General features: G+C 43.0%; 1 protein-coding gene across 13 annotated transcripts in view; it reads left to right on the top strand.

The window, feature by feature from the left end:
- Positions 1 to 2,382: 2,382 nt before the first annotated feature.
- RCOR3 (REST corepressor 3) overlaps positions 2,383 to 25,301 on the top strand; it is a 36,425-nt gene continuing 13,506 nt past the window's right edge. For 2 of the 13 annotated variants that reach the window (XM_043511800.1, XM_038394263.2), the window contains exons 1-8: positions 2,607 to 2,908; positions 3,479 to 3,535; positions 10,589 to 10,666; positions 13,246 to 13,298; positions 15,183 to 15,344; positions 15,752 to 15,876; positions 16,900 to 16,978; positions 24,991 to 25,209. In XM_043511800.1, coding sequence (XP_043367735.1) covers positions 2,767 to 2,908; positions 3,479 to 3,535; positions 10,589 to 10,666; positions 13,246 to 13,298; positions 15,183 to 15,344; positions 15,752 to 15,876; positions 16,900 to 16,978; positions 24,991 to 25,209 — 915 coding nt within the window. In that variant the 5' untranslated portion in view covers positions 2,607 to 2,766. Of the gene's footprint in view, positions 2,494 to 2,606; positions 2,909 to 2,963; positions 3,218 to 3,478; positions 3,536 to 4,326; positions 4,346 to 10,588; positions 10,667 to 12,793; positions 12,842 to 13,245; positions 13,299 to 15,182; positions 15,345 to 15,751; positions 15,877 to 16,899; positions 16,979 to 24,990; positions 25,210 to 25,301 lie in introns of those variants that run through there. The other 11 variants (XM_043511790.1, XM_043511791.1, XM_043511797.1 and 8 more) reach the window with 11 other exon arrangements.

The following is a 25,301-nucleotide window of genomic DNA, read 5'->3' as shown; positions in this document are numbered from 1 at the left end:
CTTCCCCCCCTCCCCGCACAGCTCTCAGCCTGCAGCTTCCCTTCCCCCCCCCCCCGCACAGCTCTCAGCCTGCAGCTTCCCTTCCCCCCCCTCCCCGCACAGCTCTCAGCCTGCAGCTTCCCTCCCCCCCCGCACAGCTCTCAGCCTGCAGCTTCCCTTCCCCCCTCCCCGCACAGCTCTCAGCCTGCAGCTTCCCTTCCCCCCCTCCCCGCACAGCTCTCAGCCTGCAGCTTCCCTTCCCCCCCCCCCGGCACGGCTCTCAGCCTGCAGCTTCCCTTCCCCCCCTCCCCGCACAGCTCTCAGCCTGCAGCTTCCCTTCCCCCCCTCCCCGCACAGCTCTCAGCCTGCAGCTTCCCTTTCCCCCCCCCCGGCACGGCTCTCAGCCTGCAGCTTCCCTTCCCCCCCTCCCCGCACAGCTCTCAGCCTGCAGCTTCCCTTCCCCCCTCCCCGCACAGCTCTCAGCCTGCAGCTTCCCTTCCCCCCCTCCCCGCACAGCTCTCAGCCTGCAGCTTCCCTTCCCCCCCTCCCCGCACAGCTCTCAGCCTGCAGCTTCCCTTCCCCCCCCTCCCCGCACAGCTCTCAGCCTGCAGCTTCCCTCCCCCCCCGCACAGCTCTCAGCCTGCAGCTTCCCTTCCCCCCTCCCCGCACAGCTCTCAGCCTGCAGCTTCCCTTCCCCCCTCCCCGCACAGCTCTCAGCCTGCAGCTTCCCTTCCCCCCTCCCCGCACAGCTCTCAGCCTGCAGCTTCCCTTCCCCCCCTCCCCGCACAGCTCTCAGCCTGCAGCTTCCCTCCCCCCCCGCACAGCTCTCAGCCTGCAGCTTCCCTTCCCCCCTCCCCGCACAGCTCTCAGCCTGCAGCTTCCCTTCCCCCCTCCCCGCACAGCTCTCCGCCTGCAGCTTCCCTTCCCCCCTCCCCGCACAGCTCTCAGCCTGCAGCTTCCCTTCCCCCCCTCCCCGCACAGCTCTCAGCCTGCAGCTTCCCTTTCCCCCCCCGGCACGGCTCTCAGCCTGCAGCTTCCCTTTCCCCCCCCCGCACAGCTCTCAGCCTGCAGCTTCCCTCCCCCCCCTCCCCGCACAGCTCTCAGCCTGCAGCTTCCCTTCCCCTCCCCGCACAGCTCTCAGCCTGCAGCTTCCCTTCCCCCCCTCCCCGCACAGCTCTCAGCCTGCAGCTTCCCTTCCCCCCCCTCCCCGCACAGCTCTCAGCCTGCAGCTTCCCTCCCCCCCCCGCACAGCTCTCAGCCTGCAGCTTCCCTTCCCCCCTCCCCGCACAGCTCTCAGCCTGCAGCTTCCCTTCCCCCCCCTCCCCGCACAGCTCTCAGCCTGCAGCTTCCCTTCCCCCCCCCCCCCGCACAGCTCTCAGCCTGCAGCTTCCCTTCCCCCCCCTCCCCGCACAGCTCTCAGCCTGCAGCTTCCCTTCCCCCCCCTCCCCGCACAGCTCTCAGCCTGCAGCTTCCCTCCCCGCACAGCTCTCAGCCTGCAGCTTCCCTTCCCCCCCCCTCCCCGCACAGCTCTCAGCCTGCAGCTTCCCTTCCCCCCCCTCCCCGCACAGCTCTCAGCCTGCAGCTTCCCTTCCCCCCCTCCCCGGCACAGCTCTCAGCCTGCAGCTTCCCTTTCCCCCCCCCCCCCCGGCACAGCTCTCAGCCTGCAGCTTCCCTCCCCGCACAGCTCTCAGCCTGCAGCTTCCCTTCCCCCCCCTCCCCGCACAGCTCTCAGCCTGCAGCTTCCCTTCCCCCCTCCCCACACAGCTCTCAGCCTGCAGCTTCCCTTCCCCCCCTCCCCGCACAGCTCTCAGCCTGCAGCTTCCCTTCCCCCCCCTCCCCGCACAGCTCTCAGCCTGCAGCTTCCCTTCCCCCCCTCCCCGCACAGCTCTCAGCCTGCAGCTTCCCTTCCCCCCCCTCCCCGCACAGCTCTCAGCCTGCAGCTTCCCTTCCCCCCCTCCCCGCACAGCTCTCAGCCTGCAGCTTCCCTTCCCCCCCCTCCCCGCACAGCTCTCAGCCTGCAGCTTCCCTTCCCCCCCCCCCGGCACAGCTCTCAGCCTGCAGCTTCCCTCCCCGCACAGCTCTCAGCCTGCAGCTTCCCTCCCCGCACAGCTCTCAGCCTGCAGCTTCCCTTCCCCCCCCCTCCCCGCACAGCTCTCAGCCTGCAGCTTCCCTTCCCCCCCCCTCCCCGCACAGCTCTCAGCCTGCAGCTTCCCTTCCCCCCCCCGCACAGCTCTCAGCCTGCAGCTCTCCCCTCGACCCCAGGGCACAGCTTGCCGCCTGCAGCTCCCCTCCCCCACACTCTCCCGCCCCAGCAGAGCTCGCCGCGGGATTAGCCCCGACACGTCCCTGTCGTCGCAGAGGCTGCTGTGGCGTGGCGTGGCGCAGCGCGCGCGCCCCTCCCTCCGATCCTCGCGCGGCCAGAGGCTAAGTAGTTCCCACTTCCCAGCCGGAGGGAGATGGGCCGGAAGCAGCTAATGGCCATAATCGTGAACCCCCCCTCCGCCGCCGCCGACCGTAATCCTTCCGCGGTTCCCCCACCCCTCCTCCTCGGGGATAGATCCGGCCGGGCCGACGCGGAGGGATTCCCGCGCTGTGGGCTGCGTAGGGGCCGGGCCGGGCCGGGTCGGGCCAGGCGCGGGGGGGCGGGGTGGAGAGAGTGTGAGGGGGTGGAGGCGCCGCCGCCGGCTGGAGCAACGGGGCCCAGGGGCGGGGAGGGGCAACATGGCGGCTCCGTCTTAACTTTCCCCCTCGTCAGGCAGCGCCGCCGCCGCCGCTCCCCGCCCCGCCATGCCGGGCATGATGGAGAAAGGAGCCGAGTTCCTGGGGGGCAAGAGCCGGGCAGCCCCCAACGGCACCAAGAGCAGTAGCCCCTCCAACGGGCACTACTCGGAGCCGGAGAGCGGCGGCGGCGACAGCGGCGACGAGCACGGTACGAGCCGCGGACTCGTTGCCGGGCCTAGCTGGGCGAGGCTGATCCGGGGGGAGGGGGCGGGGCGCCGCTCAGGGCACGAGCGCTGCCGTCTGCGCCGGCCAACGCGGGAGACTGCGCATCTCGGACCTTTGCGCGCGTGCAGGTCGGGCGGCCGCGCGCGGTGCCTGGCCATGGCTCGCGTGTGCGTGCGCCGCGCCGCGCCGCACTGCACTGCACATGTGGGGCTGGGGTGGAGGTGCGCTGCGCTGCGCGGAGTGTCTGCGGCGGACCGCCGGAATCCCCGTAAATACCTCCCACCTTTACTAAGTAATGGACCTTAAGCCGTGGGGGGAGGGGCTTCTGATTTTGCATGGTTGGTGTAGGAGATGGGGTTGGAGGCTTTTTGAAGCGCAAGGGTCGCAGGGAGCAGCCCTTGAATTTGCAAGATTGTTGGTAGCCTCGGATTGAGTGCAGCCCGCCTAGATCGTTGAATTTCTCAGTTTTCATTTAAATAGCACCCCCCGTCTCATCCTCCCGCCCTTTAAAGATAAAATCCCAGTAACGCATGTGTTTTCTCTTGCATTGCAGATGTAGGAATGCGGGTCGGAGCAGAATATCAAGCTCGAATCCCTGACTTTGATCCTGGTAAATAGCTTTTGTACTATAACCTGACATCTTGTCGCTGCTGTTTTGAAAATGAGGGTTAATATAATGATTTATAATGGAGAGGCATGTGTGTTTGTGTTTTCACTTGGATGCTGTGTGGGAGCATTGCATTGCAAAGGTTAACGTGGATTTTTGTTTTTAGGCTTTGTGTTTGCTGTTTTGTCAGTCACGAGAGCATTGCGGGGACAGCATCTGCTCCGTGTGAGCTGAGGGGGAGAAAAGCATTAAGGGGGGAAAGCTGTGTTTAATTTACCAAGATTGGATGGCAGGCCTATAGACAAAGCGTCAGTGTCTCTTCCCCCCCCCCCCCATTGTAGATAGGAGGTGCAGGTTACTAGAGGGAATGAAAAAAATCTTTGCTTTATAATGCTTTTAATATGACCTCTAGTGGGATGGGGTGGGAGGAGTTGCATCCTTGCAGAAACAGTGGATACCTTGTTCTAGCACCTCTTAAATGTAGACCCATTTGGCTGGGTTTTCAAGCACCTTGTTTTGTAAGGTGGGGTAGTCTCAATATCTGTACTGTTGCAGACTAGCTTCTCTTGCCCACACAATGGGTGGGGGAAGAAAGGGATATTGGCTAGCCACATACACTATGACATTCAGTCTTAATAAGCTAAACATGAGACACTTATTTTGTGTACATTTATAGTAGAGTAATAAGCGCATATGTCAGTCCTACTGTGGTGGTCACAGTGAAGCCTGTCTACTTTCCTGTTCTCCAAACGGGCTCCATTGGTGTCAGGTGATTCGTGCTGGGAAGAGGATTGGGCCAGAGCTCCTCTCATGGTACCTCCCAAGCTGGAGCTTCTGTCGATGGGGACTAGTGCCCTTAGTTTGCTTCTTGGGTCTGGAAGCAGTTTTGAAAATGATTTTGTCTTAGAAGTGGGTACATCCCTTAGGAATTTTGGGGATGTAAGGAGGTTTCCTCTGGAAACTAGTATCTTATTTCATACTTCAGGTTTCTATTTTTGTTAATAAATAGTGTTATGGTTAAAGCTCATTATATTTACATTAGTAAGTCTAAACATGTTTGTTTTAATAGATAAAAATGATCACTCCTGACATGCAGTCTAGGCTTGTTCTGCCTACAGGCCACCTAGAGAAGCAAAATATTTAGCAATTGTTTTAATACTTTAAATAACTGGGCAGTGAAGAGAGAACATCCTCCAGCTTTTATAGGACAGCAAAATCCTGCAATTAAAATTTTTCTCTTAAACATCGTGTGTATATATAATGTATACATGCAGTAGAATTGAAACTACCAGCATAAAATTAATTTGTATGCATTCAAGAGCTTATAAGTGGATGGGAGTCGTCTTAGAATTATCTCTGAAAACAATTTCTGTTGTGTAACTAGTGAAAAAACTAAATGTTACATATTTTGAATCCAAAAATATAGCATTGCCTCTTATGCAGAAGTTCTAGAGGAAGGAACTTAAAGATTTATATCCACTTAACGAAAATTTTTGTAACTAGAAGAACTGTAATTCTCATTTTTTCTGAACTAGTATTGGGAATCTTTCTAAAATGTCTCCTGCATTGCCTTCTTGATACTAGTACTACAAAATTAAAGTTAAACTTGGAATGACTGCTCCCATGAATTGTAAGAATAAATGTCTACCACGTTAGTAAGGTGCTGTGTTAACCAAAGAGATGTTGCCTTGTAAATCTATCTGAACAATTGTTCTCCTTTCTGATCAGGTTTATGAGGCATCATCGGTTTGAAAGCCAGACATCATGCTGTAACAAAGCTGTGCATGCTGTGGAGTGATCACTGTTTTTAAAAAGAGAAAAAATCAACATTTTTGTTCACAGCAAATAAGATGACATACGTTTTGTAATGCCTGCTAAAGTTAAATGCATATTTATTTTTAAATGTAACACTGCAGCTTTAAAGCTGAATGTCTCTCCTGATGTCTTTGCTCTTGACATTAAAATATCTCTTATGTAGAGTATACTGAGGTGTTAAATGTTCTAATTAGGTGCACTCCATTAGATTTTTAAGTAGGTAGCCATCAAATTGATATTTAAAATTTCGTTCTATTAAAACAGTGAGAAAAATCAGTGGCTGATTAAAACTGCCTATAAAGTCTAACACCTGGTTTTGCCCTCTGATAGTTGCATTCAAAATCCATTCATTTTGTGTGTACATGTGTGAGCAGCGAATCCTCAGCTTCATTTGATCACATTTTTAAAAATATTACATCATTGCAAATTATGTGTTGAGCAAATAGCTATATTAAATGACAAAATATGTTAATTGTTAAAGTTGTGACACTCAGATAATGGTAAACTAGATGTTAAGTATTATAATTGGGTGGACTCCATTAGATCTTAAGTAGTTGTCATAAAATTCAGAGTTAGTACTGATGCTGTCATGCCACTGTAGAACATGAAAAGGGGATTCTCGTTGAGAGTAGAGCAGCATGAGGGGAGGTTAATGTCAGACAACTTTTTTTTTTTTTTTTAATGTTCACATCCTTAACGTTAGGTTTCTGAGTAGCAGATGTGTTGGTCTGTATTTGCAAAAAGAAAAGAAGGACTTGTGGCACCTTAGAGACTAACAAATTTATTTGAGCATAAGCTTTCGTGAGCTACAGCTCAAATCTATTGTGTGACCAAAGGAAACTACATGTATATTATCGTTAAATAAACAGCTGGGAAGACATAATGGAGTTGTAACTTTAACACCTAAGTTACACAAGAATACCTCTTTAATAGGAATAAGAGAAATGTATTGGATGGAAGAAACAATTCTGATAAAATAACTGGCCTAAATTCTGAAATTAGTCAATTAACAAAATAACCCTTTTTGATTTTTTTTTACTGCCCAACTGAACCAGATTTTGTCATCTCCTGCTGATTTGTCACTGGAACTACTCATTCTATTTTCTGCCTCTGCTAAAACGGAAGTCTCTTTGTCCTTGTCCTACATGCCCTCAATCCCATATCAGACAAGCCCCTATTTTTACTGATATCCCACTGACACCATAGAAGTGTCAATATCATGAAGCTGCTTTCTTTTCTAAAGCTGGGCCCTTGAGTTCCTCCAGGAAGAGAGGATAAAGAAATTGCTGTGTTGGAAAATGGGTCATTGTGTGGTTCATGAGTCAATTGAATGTACTTCAAGGGATAAAGGAGAGGAGATGGGTAGCAGAGGAAGGTTTTGGTTGTATTTAGAAGAGGGAGGGAGAAGGATGGTCCTCTGTCTGTTTTTTCTGCTAAATCTGACAGACTTTTGATTTATTTGGAGTACAGCAAGGCTTACAACCTGAGCTCGATCCATTTATTTTTGGAGCTTTCACAGGTGTGTCCAGAAGAGCCCCCTATGGACTTTAAAATATTGCCTCTTTTAAGGCCCTTTTATGGGTCTTATCTAAGTATTCATGGCCCTAATCACCCTCGTTTCAGAGAGTCTCCTGTCTCAGAACTGCTCTTCTTGTGTTCTCCATTATATTCAATACAAGCTCTTCAGAACAGGTTCTACTCAGCTTTTTTAAAATGTATTTAGCCTCACATACTATACCTCCCCCCCCCACACCCCAAGTTCCTCTGCCAGTTTTTCCAGAGATGCTTGCTTATTTATTTTTTAAAATGTTCATTCTCCCTGTCTCTGTGTGAAAGACCCACCCAAACCAAATAAACTGACTATGCTGAGAAATTAACTACATATGAAGCACTGTTGAAGGCACAAAATTGAAACACATTTCTCTGCTCTTTCAGTTAGTTGTCTTTGGTGTATTTTTGAAGTTGACACATCCTTTTAAAGAGTAGTATTCACTTCAAACCCAAAGTCTTAAGTTTTGTACCCATCACTTTTTCTCTGTGTGTCCCCCTGTGTGCCAATTCAAAATTAACAGGTGTCATTCCAAATCTATAGTGGAATAACTTTAGCACAGCAACAAATAGGAGAACTGATGAATTAAAGGCCATCTTCAGTTGGATGGAATCTCATTTTTGAAGTAGTAACTGTTGAGCAGCGCTAGTGTACCTGGTGATGTACAATGCAACATACATGCTCTACCATAAAAAGCTTACATTGAGGTTTTACTGGTCGACCTTTTATGCTGAGAATTCTAGTATTTTTCAGACCTGCATAGTTCTCTGCCTAATCCTCCCTGGCTGATAGCTCGTTTCCTTTCACGTTTATTAGTCTCTAATTTCCCTAGTATTTCCATCTATTTGCCTCTACCGCTTATCAGTAAGCAGAATGGAACTGCTTTTGAGCTGGAGTCCTTTTTCCTCAGCTAGCTTACTTTCACTCCAATTCACATGTAACACATAATTCCCCCTACATTGCATGTAAAGGGTCCTCTCCAAATGGACTTCTTCCTCCTGTGATGAAGGCAGCTGGGTCAGATGCCTCTTCAGCATGGTCTTTCCCCGCATCCTCTCCCTGGATCCTGTGGAGAATTCTGCTTGGTTGAATTCAGGGAGTGAGAGGTTGTATATGTAGGGAGAAAGGGATTCACATCTCCCTATGAAAATTACCTAGAAAAGGTTACCTTTCGTGTGAAATCCATTATGCAATGGAAAAACATCACCCATTTTTAAAAGGCTGTGATGGGTCTGAGGGCTTGTTCTATAGAATATTCCAACCTTCCACCTATACAACCCTTAAAACCCCACTTCTCTCCTCTTCTTCTCTTCCTCCCTTCCCCCCCGCCATCAGTTCCTTACAGGACACAGCAGTTTAGGAGAAACTTGGAGAATGAGGCATGATGGAATTGTCTAATCATTCAAGTTTCCCCTCACAAAGTCTTAATCCAACCAGTATATCTGCCATCCTACTCCTGCAATGGCCTATCGGGTCTAGATTGCTCCTTCCTGCAGTAGAATATGTGGGAGAAGGTTAAAGAGGAAGGAGTCCTTGTTTGTTTCATCCTTCCATCTGTGGGCTTTCCTGTAGGAGGGAACAGTGTGACACCCTGTTAGGACATGGGGAGGGAATAGCAACATGCAAGTTAAGCTAGTTAGGTTTAGGCTCAACTCTTGGGAATGGGGCATGATGGAATTATTCATTCCATGGTCGTTCCAAGTACAAAGCTTCTGGCTGTAAATAATAGATACTACTTTTATAATATTAAAAATACTGAGTGTTTTTAAAATTTAACATGCCTTTTCAGTATTACTTGAATGGTGTTTTGTTAAAGACTTATTTCTTGTTTCAGAATAAACTCTATAAATGCTGACTTTCATGTATGTATGCTCCGCAAACAAAAATATTTGGCCATATATTGCATTGTTTTATAAGTAACCCAGGTGGACTCTGATATCTTTATTTTTTTCCCGTAAATGGTTAGAAGTGTGATTTAAGTTCAAAAAGATGAAGCACCTTAAATTTCAGATACTTTTTTTTTTTTTTAAAAACAACTTGGCTTTTTAAAATAACAATATTTTGAAAACGTCTATGTCTCAAAATTAACAACTATCTTCTTCAGAGTGAGGTTAAAAAAAAATCACTGAGTACAAGATAAGAAGTGCTCAGCTTTGGACTCAATTGTCTTCTCCCTTGGAAAAGTTAATCCACTGCTGAGCGCTCTTCAAAATAACACAGAGCTCACTATTTATATTTAAAATAAAAATAAAAAAATCCACTCCTGTTTCTCAGACTTGTAACACCATCTTCTCTTTACTACTTTTTGGTTTTAACATTAGTTTGTATCTTTTCACTCTTTGCATAGTGCTTTGAGGCCCTTGTATGAAAGATTAGGTCAAAGTGCAAATAACACTACTATAAGGGAGGTAGTGGAATCCCTGTCATTGGCGGTCTTTAAGAACAGGTTTTTGGAGGTTTTTGGACAAACAGCTGTCAGGGATGGTCTAAGCTTACTTAGTCCTTCCTCAGTGTGGGGGGCTGAATTTGATGACCTTTCAAGGTCCCTTTCAGCCCTACGTTTTATAGTTCTGTGATAACTTCAAGCTTTGAATCTTCTTCTAAACTTAAATATGTAATAGCTGCTGGTATCCAGGACATGAATTGATAGATTTTTGATGACCATGTTAAACTTGAACATTCCACAAGCATGTATTCTGGTAGTCTTCTTGTTTCATTGTCTTTAATTATCCTACATTCAAGAGATCAGTTACTATTGCTGGCTCAGATTGACAAATATTTGACTTGTGCTGCAGGTGAAGGAGATGCATTTAATATATTTGCATAGCTAATTGTGATGCTAACTTCATTCTTTAAAATGAAACTTTTGCTCATTTTATTTTGATATAACATCTGTAACTGGCATTAGTCTGCAAAGACAGTCCCAAATACAAAACACTACAAATCTAAAGGAAGAAAACTGACTAAATATAGTACATATCCAGAAAACATTACGCTCGCCTCTCCTCCAAAATGATCATTTGCCTATTAGCAGAGATGATGCAAAAACAAAGAAAGGAATTTTTGGGATGTGGGGGGAGCCAATAGGTAACTTAAATAAATAACTCAGTAGCTAGTAAGGAGAGGTGGGTCTGGATTCCCTCGGGAGGACAGCTTCTAAAGGGAAAACCATGGTTCTGTATAAACCCAGGGAGTGTCTACTCTAACTGCTGGGTAGAGACTTGGCAAGAAAGGTGGTAAAAAGGCTGATATCATGTATGGTTTTATTAACTCTGTGTAAGAATATAGCAGTCAGTATAGCTGTTCTCTTGCTCTAAGGGTCAAGCATCAACCAGCAGCTATGTTCAACAAGTAATTTAGCCTCTTTTTTAAAGAAACCCAACCAAGAACATATGACACATCAGACTGTGGTAACGTTGTCCGTTTCAAGGAAACTAATACACTTACTGCCTCCAGCTAGACTAGGAACTACCCCCAACATAATGATCCCTAAACTCTGCATCCAATCCAACCTGGGCAAGCAGTTTTAATTGCCAAATTCTGGTAATTGGCATCATATCTAATATCCAGTTGTGAATGGCAGTTGGGTCACTTCAGTTGTGCTAGTCTTCTTATATGCGTGGAGGGAAATAACTGTGAATACACTGTTCTTTAAGTCATATTAATAAACACTAAAACAACTTTTCTTACAGGTGCTACAAAATATACTGATAAAGACAATGGAGGGATGCTTGTGTGGTCTCCATACCATAGTATTCCAGATGCCAAGTGTAAGTCCTCTTCTCCCAAGAAAATTGTACTCTATTAACTAGAACTGATTCACTGCATTTGATGTTGAACTGTCTACTTCTAATTTTTAGCACATAATTTCTCTTGCAGTGTGGGAAAGTTGCATAAGTTATGCTGTGTATGAAACAACAAAGCTGATGTGTCTTTCCCCCCCCCCCACCCCCACACACACACTTATTTCTCATTCAGGAAAGGTGGAATGTTGCTATCATCCTGTGGTCCTATGGTCGGGGAAAAGGCTTTGATATCTAATCAAGTCTTCAGCCTCTTGAAATGCATCCATTGTTACCCCTGGTCTCTACAACATATGTTAATAGTAGGGCAAAAGATATAATCTTGAGACATTGTCATTGTACAATTCCAGGAGAAAATGTGTTGCTATGGAAGTCTACATAGATGAGTTACCATGGAGGAAATGCAGTGGGGGCCAGTTCAAGGGGAAGACCTTATGTAGACATAGTTACCTGTTGCCCTCTTACTGGAAAAGTAGTGCTTATTCTGTCACATCATCTAAGGAGATAATCGAAATGTAGGAATGATCTTACTGGATCTGACCAACGGTCAGTCTTGTCCAGTATCTTGTCTCCACAGTATATGCTTCAGAGGAAGAAACCTTGCACTAGGCAGTTATGAGAACCTGACCTCTGAGAAAGTTTCCTCCTAATTGCAGTAGTAGCAGATTGATGTATGCCCAAAAGCTTGAGGGTTTATATCCTTTCCAAATCTTTGGTTTTATCTTTAATATTTACAGCTATCGCACTAAGATATTTTTGTTATCCATATTCATTTCTAATAATTTTTAAAATCTGTCACCTTCCAATTACAAGGAATGTCCCTTTACTCTTCAGTTGTGAGGTGGGTCAGTTAGTAATGTAGAATACAGTAACTCCATGCTTAATGTTATAGTTATGTTCCTGAAAAATGCTACTTTAAGCAAAACAATGTTAAGCAAATCCAGTTTCCCCATAAGAATTGATGTAAATGGGGTAGGTTAGGTTCCAGGGAAATTTTTTTTCACCAGACAAAAGAGAGGTGGTGGAGTCAGAAGGTGAGAGATTTCCCAGAGAATGCCTTATTGCGAAATGAGGGCTCAGCCAAATCCTAGTTCATCAAGTGTTAACACGTTGTTAATGTAGCCTCACACTCTACAAGGCAGCACGAATGGAGGAAGGAGACCCAGCATGGCAGAGAGAGACAGAGACACACACCGTGTGTGTGTGTGTGTGTGTGTGTGTGAGAGAGCGAGCGAGCAACGTGCATTGCCCCTTTAAGTACGCTGACCCCACTCTAAGTACACTGCCTTTTTAAGTAGATCAGCAAGTTGAGACAGCAGCTGCTGCCAGCAAGCTCCCTCTGTCCTGAGCCCTGTCATGTCCCCCCACTCTGTAGAGATGGGGTACAGGAGTGGGGATAGGGGTACACCCTGACATTAGCACCCCTCTTCTCCCCCCCACAGCAAGCAGGAGACTCACAGGAGCAGCTCCAATGCAGAGGGCAGGAGCAGCACACAGCAGTGGGGGGAGGGACAGCTGAACTGCCCCGCAATTGATAGCCTGCTGGGCGGCTGCCGCACAGGGAATTTAGGAGGGCTGCCAGTCCACCCTGGTTCCAAGCCCCCACCCAGCTAGGTCCAACGGGCTGCTTTTTCTGCACGCTGTGGACAAAGCAGGCAGCTGCCAAACAAAGTTATAAGGCAGCATTGTGCAACTTTAAAAAAGCATGTTCTCTAATTGATCAGCAACGTATCAACGTTAACCAGGACGACGTTAAGTGAGGAGTTACTGTATTTAAGGTCAGTGAGAGATACTTTGTCCAAGCATTTTGGTTAGGCGTAAGTAGAGTATTGCATTTAAGTCACAAATCTACTGTTGGTAAGATAATGGTCAGACTTTCATATATACACTTCTATTGACAATTGACTCCATTGGGTGGCTAAATATTATACTGATAAATCAAGGGATTAAAAACTAAGGACCTGTAAGATTATGCAAGTGCAGCTGAAGGGTTTTTTTTTTTTTAGATTAACTAACTGAATGTTTAATGTACTGTGTTAAAATAAAAGTTCTCAATTCTCTTTTGAAATCTCCCAATTCTCCTCTCTTTGAAAGTCCCCAGCAGTGAGATCTATGAAAGCTCACTCAATCAACAAATCTCTGGTAAATAATTAAATATTGTTAAAATTGACATAAGTATCTTAGTGGATACAACTATGTACATTTATTACTGTAGTCCCTACAATACAGACATGGTACAAACATAGGAAAATAGTTTCTGCACTGCTTCAATTTTACACGCTTCAAGAAACCTCACTGACTTCCATGGAACTGCTTGTAGTGTGTAAAATTAAGCACATGCATAACCTTTTGCAAGATCAGGCCCTGTGAAAACAAGCAATGTACGAAAGGTAGGGAAGAAGGATTGAAACACATAATCAATACTTTGATATCAGTTATCCATAACTACACCTCTGCTTTGTTACATTTAAGTGACAACCTTTTTGTGATTTTATAGCAGAACCAACACTTTCAGAGAAATTAATTCTGGCACTGATTTCTTACAGTAGATGAATATATTGCAATAGCAAAGGAAAAACATGGATACAATGTGGAACAGGTAAGTTCTATGAATGATTTTTAAAGTGGTGTTTACTGTATAACCCAACTCAGTTTTTTCAACCGGCTTTCATTAACTAGTTGTATCTCTTCAGGCGTGGCAGCAAACACTGCAGTTTTATGGACCTGCATATTCTTGTGGTCTGGATTCTCCGCAAAAGATTGCGCTCTTTATTTTCATGACATGCTCAGCTTGTAATGCACAGTTTTGAAAGGTTTGGTATGTTTCGGTACACTGGGCGTGTCATGTAATTGTGTGTTTATGTAACTTTAAAAAAAAAAAACTATTTCTTAGGCAGCCAATTTTGGGTATGGACTTGGGCATTTTGGAAGTAAGAATTTTAAATGTTTTTAAATGCTAACATTGATTTAATGCTCTCCATGTTGCTGTTGCAAAGGCATTTCAACTAGTGGGGTGACACAAAAATAATTCAACTGGCATGTTTCAAAGCAAGAAAAACACTAGAAAAGTTTAAAAAACTTGCAGTGTTTGGAGGTTGTAGTTAAAGCTGTGTTTTGGTTTTACTACTCTTTAACCACTATCCCATAAACAGTATAGGTAAACGTTGCTAGTTCACACTAATTAGTACACACTAAGATCTGTAGCAAGCTTGTATTTTTTTTAAAGATTACCAAGTGAATGAATACAGTAAAAGTAAGGGTAACAGAAAACAAAAGTTTAGTTATTGTACCAGTAAAACATCCTCTTGTATAACCTTGTTTTGGGGAAGAAAAGTAGGGCAAATAATAATGAAATCTTAGTAATGAGTACTCATTGCAATACTTGGCTATTTAAGTCTCTGTTGGAAGGAGAGGCACACAATGTTGTGGTGTCTCGAATGTGTCCAGAAAAAAAGTTTAGCTTGTATTATTTTTTTCCAGTGCTCTTTAGGAAAAAGATACAGTGCTCATTAGTAAGTCGCATACACAAACTGCTGGTAGTTTGATTACAGTGGAAAAATGTCAGGGAAAAGCTGGTAGATCCATTAAATCAAGGCACTGAGACTTGATGATAAGCTGTTATTTATCATATATGCTCTGTATGAAACTAATTTAGTCAGTTCTGTTTGAGTGTTCCCTAACTCCTGAACAAGACTTGGTGCAAAATCTATGAAGGGATGTTGGGTGGGGTGGAGGGGAAGTCTCCAGTTGCTCTAGAGTCTTTATCAGAAATACAGAGAGATTACTCAGTATTTACACCCAGTATAGAAATTTATTTAAAATGGTCTGTTTTATGGTGTATCATACACAGCCATGGACAATGGAAATGCCCGACACAAGCCAGACAGCTTTTTTTATTTGAGAGGTGCGGGATTGTTAAAAGGACATTCAGGATGTATTCAGAGTTTCAGAATTGTATTTTATTTACTCACGAGCAGCCTTTTAAAATTGCAAATTCCTTGTCTCCCTAATGAATATTTTTACTGCATGTGCACATGCAGCAGGTGAGGGTAGAGGGCTGGGTGGGTTTCTGGTCACTGAATAGCAGAAATCTTTTTGTTTTGAATGGGCTGGGAGTTGGGCCCAGGAAGAACTGTAAAGAACCACATAGTCTATATTTGTTTGTAGAGGCAGAAAGTAGGTCAGATTTTGAGCCTACAACTATTTTATGCTAACTAATTCAGAGATGATGCTGCCACACTGACCTTGAATTAACTGACTGGTCCAGATATTGCAGCATGGATGGAATGCAAAAGTGCCCACTGATCAAAGTAACTGTGGAGAGAATCTTATAAGCTGTATTACATAGGCACAATAGAAGAGAAGCTTAAGTGTGAATTTCTTTTGATAGTAGTCATATTTAACATAGGGTTTTTTTTAATGTTCTAACGTGTACTTTGATACAAGTCAGCTAAAATCAAAAATGGATTATTTCTTTTCAAAGGCACTTGGCATGTTGTTCTGGCATAAACATAACATTGAGAAGTCCCTTGCGGATCTCCCTAATTTCACTCCTTTCCCTGATGAATGGACAGTTGAAGATAAAGTCCTATTTGAACAAGCTTTTAGTTTCCATGGGAAGAGCTTTCACAGGATCCAACAAATGGTAAGGTAATATTTCTGATTATAACTATTATTTAATATAAATATTTTTAGTCTGAAGGCTCCTATCAGAATAAGCCCCATTGTGCTAAGTACCATATAAAAGTATTCAAAGATAGGGTTCCTACTGCAAATAGCTTAGTCTAAGAAACTTAAATTCAGTTTTTGTTTCTGTATCATTCAGCATTTTATAACTGTAAAAACTCTCTATTTACAAAAGTGGCATGAGATTTTTTTTGGTTAAAGCATGAAATAGCTTTTTAAAGTGGAAAAACATAAGTGTCTTCTTCTTTCTCTAGATGCATGGAAAATTAAGAAAGCATTCATATAAGGGTTATTGTAAGATAATTATGCTTCAGCTACTAGTTTACATAGTTTGCATTTTTTTAATATTTGAACTAATTCTTCTAGCTTCCAGACAAGACTATTGCAAGCCTTGTAAAATATTACTATTCGTGGAAAAAAACTCGCTCTAGGACAAGCTTGATGGATCGACAGGCTCGAAAACTAGCCAATAGAAATAATCAAGGTGACAGGTGGGTTGAATACTTTTCAATAGCTAATTGCCTGAGAGTGAAGTTCTTTGTTTAGGTACAGATATGGCAGCATTTTTTTTTGACAATATGCTTCAACTCTAACCTGGAAGGGCCATTTCTAATGGTGAGAGTACTACTAGTTTAGTCTTACTCCCTTTCAACAGACAAACTGTATTTTACTTCTGCTCTAAGAAGTAAACAGCTCTGTGGCGAATGCAGTAGCTGCACAGCAGACTGGTTACTAGGTCGTCCTGTGAAACAAATCCTATGTAACAAGACTTAGAAATCTTGGTTAGGGGTGGGATCAGGAGGGAAGGAAAAGGTAACTAAACAACTACAAATTGCTGAAATGTCTAGTAATGTTTTACTGGCATTCTGCAGTTTACTGTGTTTTTAAACCTTTAAATAGCCTTCAATTTAAACATTTTAACATGCAATTACTATTCTCCTTTTTTATGGTAAATACTGTTTTTAGGTCTATTTAGTTTTTTTATAGAGGCAAAGGTTCTAACTAATAATAAGGAGGCAAGCCTTTTAAATAAAGTCAAAATAATTTGTGACTCTCACTTAAGGACTACAAAATCAAATCCATTTGCTTTCAGTCTAGTTAGAGTTTCCAGTTATGACAGACACACTGAACTTCCTGAGTGCGTGTGTGTGTGTGTGTGTGTGTGTGTGTTACTTTTCATTTCACCAGAAGTACTATTGCCTGAACATCATAAACTTGAATCCAAGTCTTCCTGCTTCTCTTTTTTCCCCAAGAGAACATAATTTTTTCCAACTGTTGCTTTAATTATGGCAACATACACAAGCTTAACAAAAGAAAAATGCTTCCAGGGTATACTACATCTTAAAAAGAAATTCCAAAATAACCATAACTCTGGTCTGTTGGTGTGTCTTGTGACAGTATGACTAACATTATTTAGAATGTATGTTAACTGTATAATTGTAGAGAGCGTCGACAAAAATAGTGGAATAACAGGCTAATAGGACCAAGTTTACTCATCTGTTGTCTATCCTCAGTGATGATGATGTGGAAGAAGCACATCCAATGGATGGAAACGATAGTGATTATGATCCAAAAAAAGAAACCAAAAAGGAGGTAACACTCTAATTACAATGAATGTTAGTAATTTTTCCATGATGCCTTCTGTAAAGAGTATAACTTGCAACATGGTGAAGTCCTCATATGCTTAAAATATAGAAGATTTTGATGCTTTTTGAATGAAGCTAACCTTTACTATTTAATTTGCTGAGACAATTTCAGTCTTCTATGTAACACCCCTCTCTTTGGGGAGAGAGAAGTAAAGAAATTGTTGATCAGCCAGTGAGAAGAAATTTCAAATAATAGCTCAAGACTAATCAATAAGAGACACTTGTTTGGCTGTTCTGTCAAATACTCTTTCCAGTTTCTAACTGATGCTGAGTAATCGGATATCAAGTACTTTCTTTGTGCATTAAAATACAAAGTGGTGTTTCTCAAAGTATGGCATGTCCTCTTCATTCAAAGTAATGAGGCCATAGATATCTTTAATTTGTCTGAATAAGTCTTTCTAGTAGAAATTATGGTGGATATGACCTTACTTTGTCCCTTTAAGAGGGAAGGAAATTCTTTGGTATCTGTAAAAGTATCTTTAATCTTTAAAAACTTTAAGTCAGAAGTTTGGTGTCCCTTTACCTTCTGTTTTTGCAAATAAGACTAACGGTTATTAAAACTGAAACTATGGGAAAAACTATTCATGTTTACAGAACTTTGTATGTAGTAAGTTTTCTTAGTTTACTTTAGCACATTTTGGGTCTTCCATACCGCAGGAGAGAGAAAACATTTCTACATATTAGAAAATGTGCTGGTTTAAAAAACACACACACAAAAAAAGATATTTTGAGAGGGGGGGGAGAAAAACACAAATTAGCAAGGGTCCTTTCAAAGATGCTAAAGGAATAGCACTGCTAATAAACTTTGTATCTCTGCCAAAAGAAAGCTGGAACATAGAACAGTCAAGCGGATAGGGTATTGGACTGGGAGTCCAAAGATGTGGATCTTAGTCTCATTTTTGCCACTGTCTTTTGTGTCCTTCAACATTTCTTGGAATTGGTATGGCACAAATCCAGTGGAGGGTCTTTCTGCCTCTTGTTCCTCCCTTCCTAATGGGGGAATGCTCTAATGTCCTTTCTTTTGGATTCAGCAACCCAAAAAGAGGACAAGCTACTTTTAAAGAATTTCCCAATTTGCTTTCATGATTTACCATATTTGAACCATTAAATATGATACAGAATAAAATTAAAGAGTCAAAGAATAACTAACGAGTTTGTAGGGACTGACCAGATAGACTAATAAGTTTTTAGACCTGAATCAAGATTTATTTTATGGTCTGATGTTTCTAGTTCTTACATGTCTTGACTTTCTAAGCAAAATAAAGCCAAGTAGTAAAATCCTATATTTTTCTAAAACAAAAATTATGATTTTTAATAGTCTACAGGTAAGCTATGGCTGTTGCTTCAAAAATGAAAAGTAGAGACATCAAATGATGTGTAGATCCTTTTTAAAAAAAAGCCTGGCTTTGATCTATTCTAAAGCGTATATCTAGTACAAAATTTCCATGAGCCCACTAGAGCAGAACGAAACATCCTGTTGTGGAGAGAGGAAGGTACACAACATCACAAAATAGGGCTTTTCTTCACTACCAGGGTAAATTGACCTAAATTATGCTACTCCAGCTACGTGAATAACATAGTTAGAGTTGTAGCCTAGGTCAACTTACCGCGGTGTCTTCGCTGCGCTGCATTGACGGGAGATGCTCTCCCATCGACTTACCTTACTCTTCTTGGAGAGCTGGAGTACCAGGGTCAACTGGAGAGCACGCTGCCGTTGATTTAGTGGATCTTCACTAGACCCTCTAAATCGAGCATCGATCTCCCCGGTAGTGAAGACAAGCCCATAGAAACTTCAGGGGGAAATGTATATTAGAGTTATAGAGGAACGGAGGAAGAAAAGGAATAAATACAGTATGTGGATGGCAGAAAACAAAGTGAACAGTGAGAGTCCTATAAATGACGAAGTAGGTAAGTTGATTTGAGAGAGGTTGAGTTGTTTCTTTTTCCCCCCAGAACCTGTGGAGCAATTCAGGAATTAATTTAATAATCTGTAACTAAGATCATAGAGAAGTGTAAGTATATATTAAACACAAAGTTAAAAGAACAGTCATTAGGTTGCAGAGTCAAGCACTCGAAAGTTAGGAGGTACTGCCAGAAAGAAACCTTAATTTTTGCACTTCCTTGACTGCTTGACTCCAACTTTAACACCGGGTTCTTTTAACTTTGTTTTTTGCATATAATTATAGTTGGCTGATAGCATGGCTGATGCTTTCATAGACTTTCAGGCCAGAAGGGACCATCATGATCATCTAGTCACCTCCTGTATATTGCAGGCCACAGAACCTCACCAGCCCACTCCTGTAATAGACCCATAGCCACTGGCTGAGTTACTGAAGTCTTTAAATCATGATTTGAGGGACGTCAAGTTAGAGAATCCACCATTTACACCAGTTTAAACGTGCAAGTGACCCATGACCCATGCTGCAGAGGAAGGCAAAGAAAAACCAGGGTCTTTGCTTTAGGCTTTTGGAAAATTTTCAGCCAAAATGGTTCAGCTGTTTTAGAAAATCAGGCTAGGGAGTAATACATTGTGGGTTTTTTTTAAACATGGGCAGAGCAAACTTTAAAAAAAAAAAAAAATGCTTTATGCCCAGATTTGTAAAGGTATTTAGGTATTGCTATGCGCACTGTGATGAGATTGACTCCTATGTGTCTAACTTCCTTTTGAAAATGAGATTTAGGCTCTTAAATCAGACTAGCAATGCTGAGCACAGCAATACCTAAATACCTTTAAAAATGTGGTCCTACCTGCTCCTATGCAGCTGATGTTTTTTGTTGCCCCTGTGAAATTCCACGCACATTTGGCAAAGTTATAAGCCTTTGAAAAACTGAAAAGTTAAACTGAGAAATGTACAGAGGCTCAGAGACTTACTTGCTAGAACTAACAGCCAAAGAATGTATCCTTGGTGAGCATGCCTGAGCCTCTCTCTCAGCTTTTAGTGCTGAGCAGATTGCACGTCACCATCCCCACAGAGACTGAGCGTGTTTCAGCCCAGGGCCGTGGGTGCTCAGAGGCTTTCCCTGTAGTGGCTGCTTCTGCCTGGGCTGGGCACTGGAAATGAGAACAGGGAAAAATTCTCTTTTCTGTGCGCTCAGTGACACACATGCACGCGGTGGCACTTGGGCAGCAAGGAGAAGGAATCCATCTGACTTCAATGCAAAGGGGACAAAAGTAGCACAAGGGGAGGGAAAGGAATAGATTGAGGCAAGGAGTTCAATGAGACTAAGACTTGAGGGTGGGATGGGAAACATGACTGGAAGTTGGAGGGGGAAGACTGGGACTGACTGCTTAGTTAAGCATGAAAACTGGGAGCTGGTGGGAGGGCGGGCACTGAGATCTAACAGGGAACTGGTGTGTGGAGGGAGAATCGGAACTGCCTGGACAAAGAGACTTGGACAAGGAGCCAGGGATACAGGGGACTAAAATTAGCTAGGATCTTGGAGAGGGAAACTGGGACTGGGAGCCAATGTGGGAGGAGAGACATCGGTCAAGGATCCCAGAAGGTGCTGGCAGTGGGACTCGGATGAGAAGCATGAGAAACAGAAACTGGGGCCGGGTAGACAAGGAGAATGGGACTGGGACAAGGAGCCAGGGATGGGTCAAGAGAATGGACTAGAACAGGGGTAGGTTACTGGGCAGAAGAGGTCAGGCTTTGGGGGAAAAGGGCAGAAGTCTGTGCCCTCCCCCCCATCCCCAAAATGGAACCTGAGTTTCTTGAATTTTACCAATCCTCTGATGTCAGCAAATACCTGACAGTGGGTCTCATTCCCTTCTAGTGTTTGCTCACATACAGGTACTCCTGGGGGTATTCTGTGCCAAAAAATTAAAAATTCTGCACACAATATTTTAAAATTCTGCAAATTTTATTTGTCCAAATAACATTACATAATCATGCCAGTTTCAATTATTTTTAGGGCTGTCAATTAATCGCACTTAATTCACGTGATTAACTCAAAAAAATTCATCGCAACTGAAAAGATTAATCACAGTTTTAATTGCACTGTTAAACAGTAGAACATCAATTGACATTTATTAAATATTTTTGGATGTTTTCTACATTTTCAAATAGATTGTAAACTGTGTTGTAACTGAAATCAATGTAGACTGCTCACTTTATATTTTTTATTACAAATATTTGCACCGTAACAATGGCAAACAAAAGAGTTTTTCAGCTCACCTCATACAAGTACTGTAGTGCAATCTCTTTATTGTGAAAGTGCAACTTACAAATATAGTGTTTTTTTTTTGTTACATAACTGCACTAAAAACAAAACAGTCTAATACTATAGAGCCTACAAGTCCACTGAGTCCTACTTCTTGTTCAGCCATTCGCTAAGACAAACAAGTTTGTTTACATTTACGGGAGATAATGCTGCCCGCTTCTTGTTTACAGTGTCACCTGAAAGTGAGAACAGGCGTTCACGTGGCACTTTTGTAGCCGTGACTGCAAGGCCTTTACATGCCAGATAGGCTAAACATTCGTATGCCCCTTCATGCTTCGGCCACCATTTCAGAATACATGCTTCCATGCTGATGATGCTTATTAAAAAAAATAATGGATTAATTAAATTTGTGACACAATTCTCCCCCAAGGAATTTAAAGTCCCCTGCTCTGTTTTACCTGCATTCTGCCATATATTTCATGTTACAGTAGTCTCGGATGATGACCCAGCACATGTTCTTCATTTTAAGAACACCTTCACTGCAGATTTGACAAAACGCAAAGAAGGTACCAATATGAGATTTCTAAAGATAGCTACATCATTCGAGTCAAAGTTTAAGAATCTGAAGTGCCTTCCAAAATCTGAGAGGGACAAGGTGCTGAGCATGCTTTCAGAAGTCTTAAAAGAGCAACACTCTGACATGGGAACTACAGAACCCGAACCAACACAAAAGAAAATTAACCTTCTGCTGATGGCATTTGACTCAGATGATGAAAACGAACATGCATTGTTCCGCACTGCTCTGGATTATTATCGAGCAGAACCCGTCATCAGCATGGACATGTCCTCTGGAACAGTGTTTGAAGCATGAAGGGACAAATGAATCTTTAGTGCATATGGCATGTAAATATCTTGTGATGCGAGCTACAATAGTATCATGTGAATGCCTGTTCTCACTTTCAGGTGATATTGTAAACAAGAAGTGGGCCGCATTATCTCCTGCAAATGTAAACAAACTTTTGTTCGAGTGATTGGCTGAACAAGAAAAACTCAGTGGACTTGTAGACTCTAAAGTTTTACAATGTTTTATTTTTGAATGCAGTTATTTTTGTACATAATTCTACCTATTTAAGTTTATCTTTCATGGTAAAGAGATTGCATTACTGTACTTCTTTAGGTGAATTGAAATACTGTTTCTTTTGTATTTTACAGTGCAAATATTTGTAATCAAAAATAAATATAAAGTAAGCACTGTACACCTTGTATTCTCTGTTGCAATTGAAATCAATATATTAGAAAATGTAGAAAACATCCAAAACTATTTAAACAAATGGTATCCTATTGTTTAACAGTGCGATTAATCGTGTGATAAATTGCTATTAATTTTCTTGCACAATTAATCACGATTAATGTTGTTAATCGCTTGACAGCCCTAATTATTTTGGTAATTTATTTCAAAATACCTGTCAGCAAGTATGTCTGTAACAATACAGACACACACATAAATTCCCCCAGGAGTACAGAGTTAAAGAAACCCCTATGACAACCCAGTTCCTGTTTCTCTGCCTGCTTCCCCACTCTTCTCCCGCTCCCCCCAAGCCCAGCTGGGGCGGCCAGACACCCACAACCCCTCCCTCCACAGCCCAGCCACAGGGCACCCCCATCCCAGACATCCACCTCCCTCCCTCTCCAAGCGCAGGGATCCAGAGGGAGAAACCGCATGATGCTTAGTCCTAGGCTTGCATGGCATTTCCTGCACTCCACCCTCTCCTTCCCTCAGGGCATGCTGGGAACCCTCTAGCTCCCACCCCCGGCCCCCAGCAGTGTCTTCTATGTGGGAGCTGGGCTCTGTGGTCCAGCAGTCCCTAGTGGCAGCCAGCAGTACTGCAGCCCATTTCTGTGGGGGAAAGGAAATTCTGCGCACACATGCACACACAATGTTAATTTCTGCAAAACTCTACATTGTGCTGTGGTGCAGAATGCCCCCAGGAGGAATACAGGAGGACAACCTATCACTACGGTCAGTTACTCAGTTAGCTTAGGTGGCAGAGGTCTCTGTGATGGATCAGAAGGTTCCACCCCTGCTGATGAACCATGGGGTATCAGTTTGATGGTGGTTTTTTGTTGTTGTTTTTTTTTTAATATTTTCAGTTTCTTTAAAACCTAGGAAATTGCAAACTATTTAAAAGAACATTATTAAACTTGCAAAAGCCAAGCACTCACAAGTTAGGAAATGCCAGAATTAGGATTGCTCATGCAACCCTAATTCAGCAGTCTTGTGCATATGCATTGTTAGACTTCAGTTACATGATCACATACTGTTTTTTCCACAGGAACTCTGCCTCATTCCATCGGTGTGCCAGATGCACCTGCTTTGGAGATGAATCAGAGTTGTGTAGTAAAGAAGGCTGTTGTCTGTAGGACCCCTGCTTCATTTGTTGTAGAAACTGAAAAGTGTATAGTGCATGAGTTAGGGGGTTGCAGGAATAGAAAGGATAGTTTCATTATTAAGACAGTTGAATGCTGCCCTGGAGATATGGATTCTATCCCTGCCTCTGCCCCACAGATCATCTGTGATGCTGAGCAAATCCCTTAAACCAAACTTTTCAGAGATGCTCCCTAATTATGCGTTACTCATTTTCTGACTTGAGGCCCTAGGCCCTGATTTGCAGATGTGCATTGACTGCATTATGAAGTCAATGGGAGCTGTATTAGAATATTTCAAGTGCTATAAAATGCAAAATACGGCAAAAAATCGGGTCCTAAGCATCTCAAATTGGCACCTGAAATTAATGGATTTTTTTGGACTTTATGCCCCATCTGTAAAATGGGGATAATATCTCATCTCTCAGGAATTTTGTGAAGATAAGTTAATGTTTGTGAAGATCTTGAATATTATATATATCCAAGACCTAATTAATATATAAACTGTATATATGAGTACTTTAGAAAAGCTATAAGGAAATTAATTGTATTTTGTATAAGAGTTGAATAGTATGCTGTAAATAAGGTCTAGAACCACACACTGAACAATGGGGACAAAATTCTGTGGACTGAATGAAGCCGAGGTCCTGTAGGAAAAACAGTATGTGATCATGTTGTTAAAGGCTGTGTAACAATGCATACATAAAAAGGGTGGAGGTGGGGGAATTAGGGTTGCACAGGCAACCTTAATTCTGGCATTTGGTAGGGCTGTCCGGAAAACAGTTCCATTTCGTGAAATAATTAAATGTTTCAAATGTGTTCCTTCTGCATTTAGAATGCATGCAGAGTAATCTGGGATGGAACCCTGTTCTCAATTCTGAGCAGAGGACTTGAACCTGGATCCTAACCACGAGGTTGAAGAGTGTTTCTATTTGTTTCTCTCATATTTTGAGCAGAGTCCGTTCTGGACTGAGAGAGCTTCCTGTGAAACATTTCAGTTTCAACAAGACAATATTTTTGATGGATTTTTTTTTTTTAATCAGCTCTAGTGCTTCACTTTGCAACCTTACTTTTTTTTTTAATATAGAATATATAGACACTAAAGAGCTTAGATTTATGTAAAGCATATTTTATAACCTGTAACTTTTTTTTTTTTAAAGTGTTAGAGGTTAGGAATATGTTAAAGGTTGACGACTGACCTATCCAACAACTGACTTGGGAGCATAACTCTAATTTAAGGCTTTAATGTCCTTTTTAGATAGCTGTAGAAATGGCCTAGTTTTCTTTTTTGTGTAAGCAGTTTGTAAAACATGCTTGCATAGTATTCAAAAGCTGTGTACTTTAATCCACCTACCTCTTCTAACTTTTAAGGGCAATAATGAACAACCTGTTCAGACCAGTAAAATAGGGCTGGGTAGAAGAGAGTATCAGAGTTTACAGCATCGCCATCACTCGCAGCGTTCTAAATGTCGTCCACCTAAGGGCATGTATCTGACCCAGGAAGATGTGGTAGCAGTTTCCTGTAGCCCCAATGCAGCCAACACAATTCTTAGACAGCTGGACATGGAGTTAATCTCATTGAAGCGCCAGGTACTTTGGGTCATCTGTCTTATTTTGTTTTGCTGTGAATTCTTGAGACTGTGTATTCTTCTAATCAAGTGGTTCTCAACCTATTTACCATT

Source organism: Dermochelys coriacea, chromosome 3 (genome assembly GCF_009764565.3).
Source record: "Dermochelys coriacea isolate rDerCor1 chromosome 3, rDerCor1.pri.v4, whole genome shotgun sequence".
Classification (NCBI taxonomy): domain Eukaryota; kingdom Metazoa; phylum Chordata; order Testudines; family Dermochelyidae; genus Dermochelys; species Dermochelys coriacea.
Note: the sequence above shows the minus strand (reverse complement) of the source record. Positions and strands in the feature narration are given on the sequence as shown.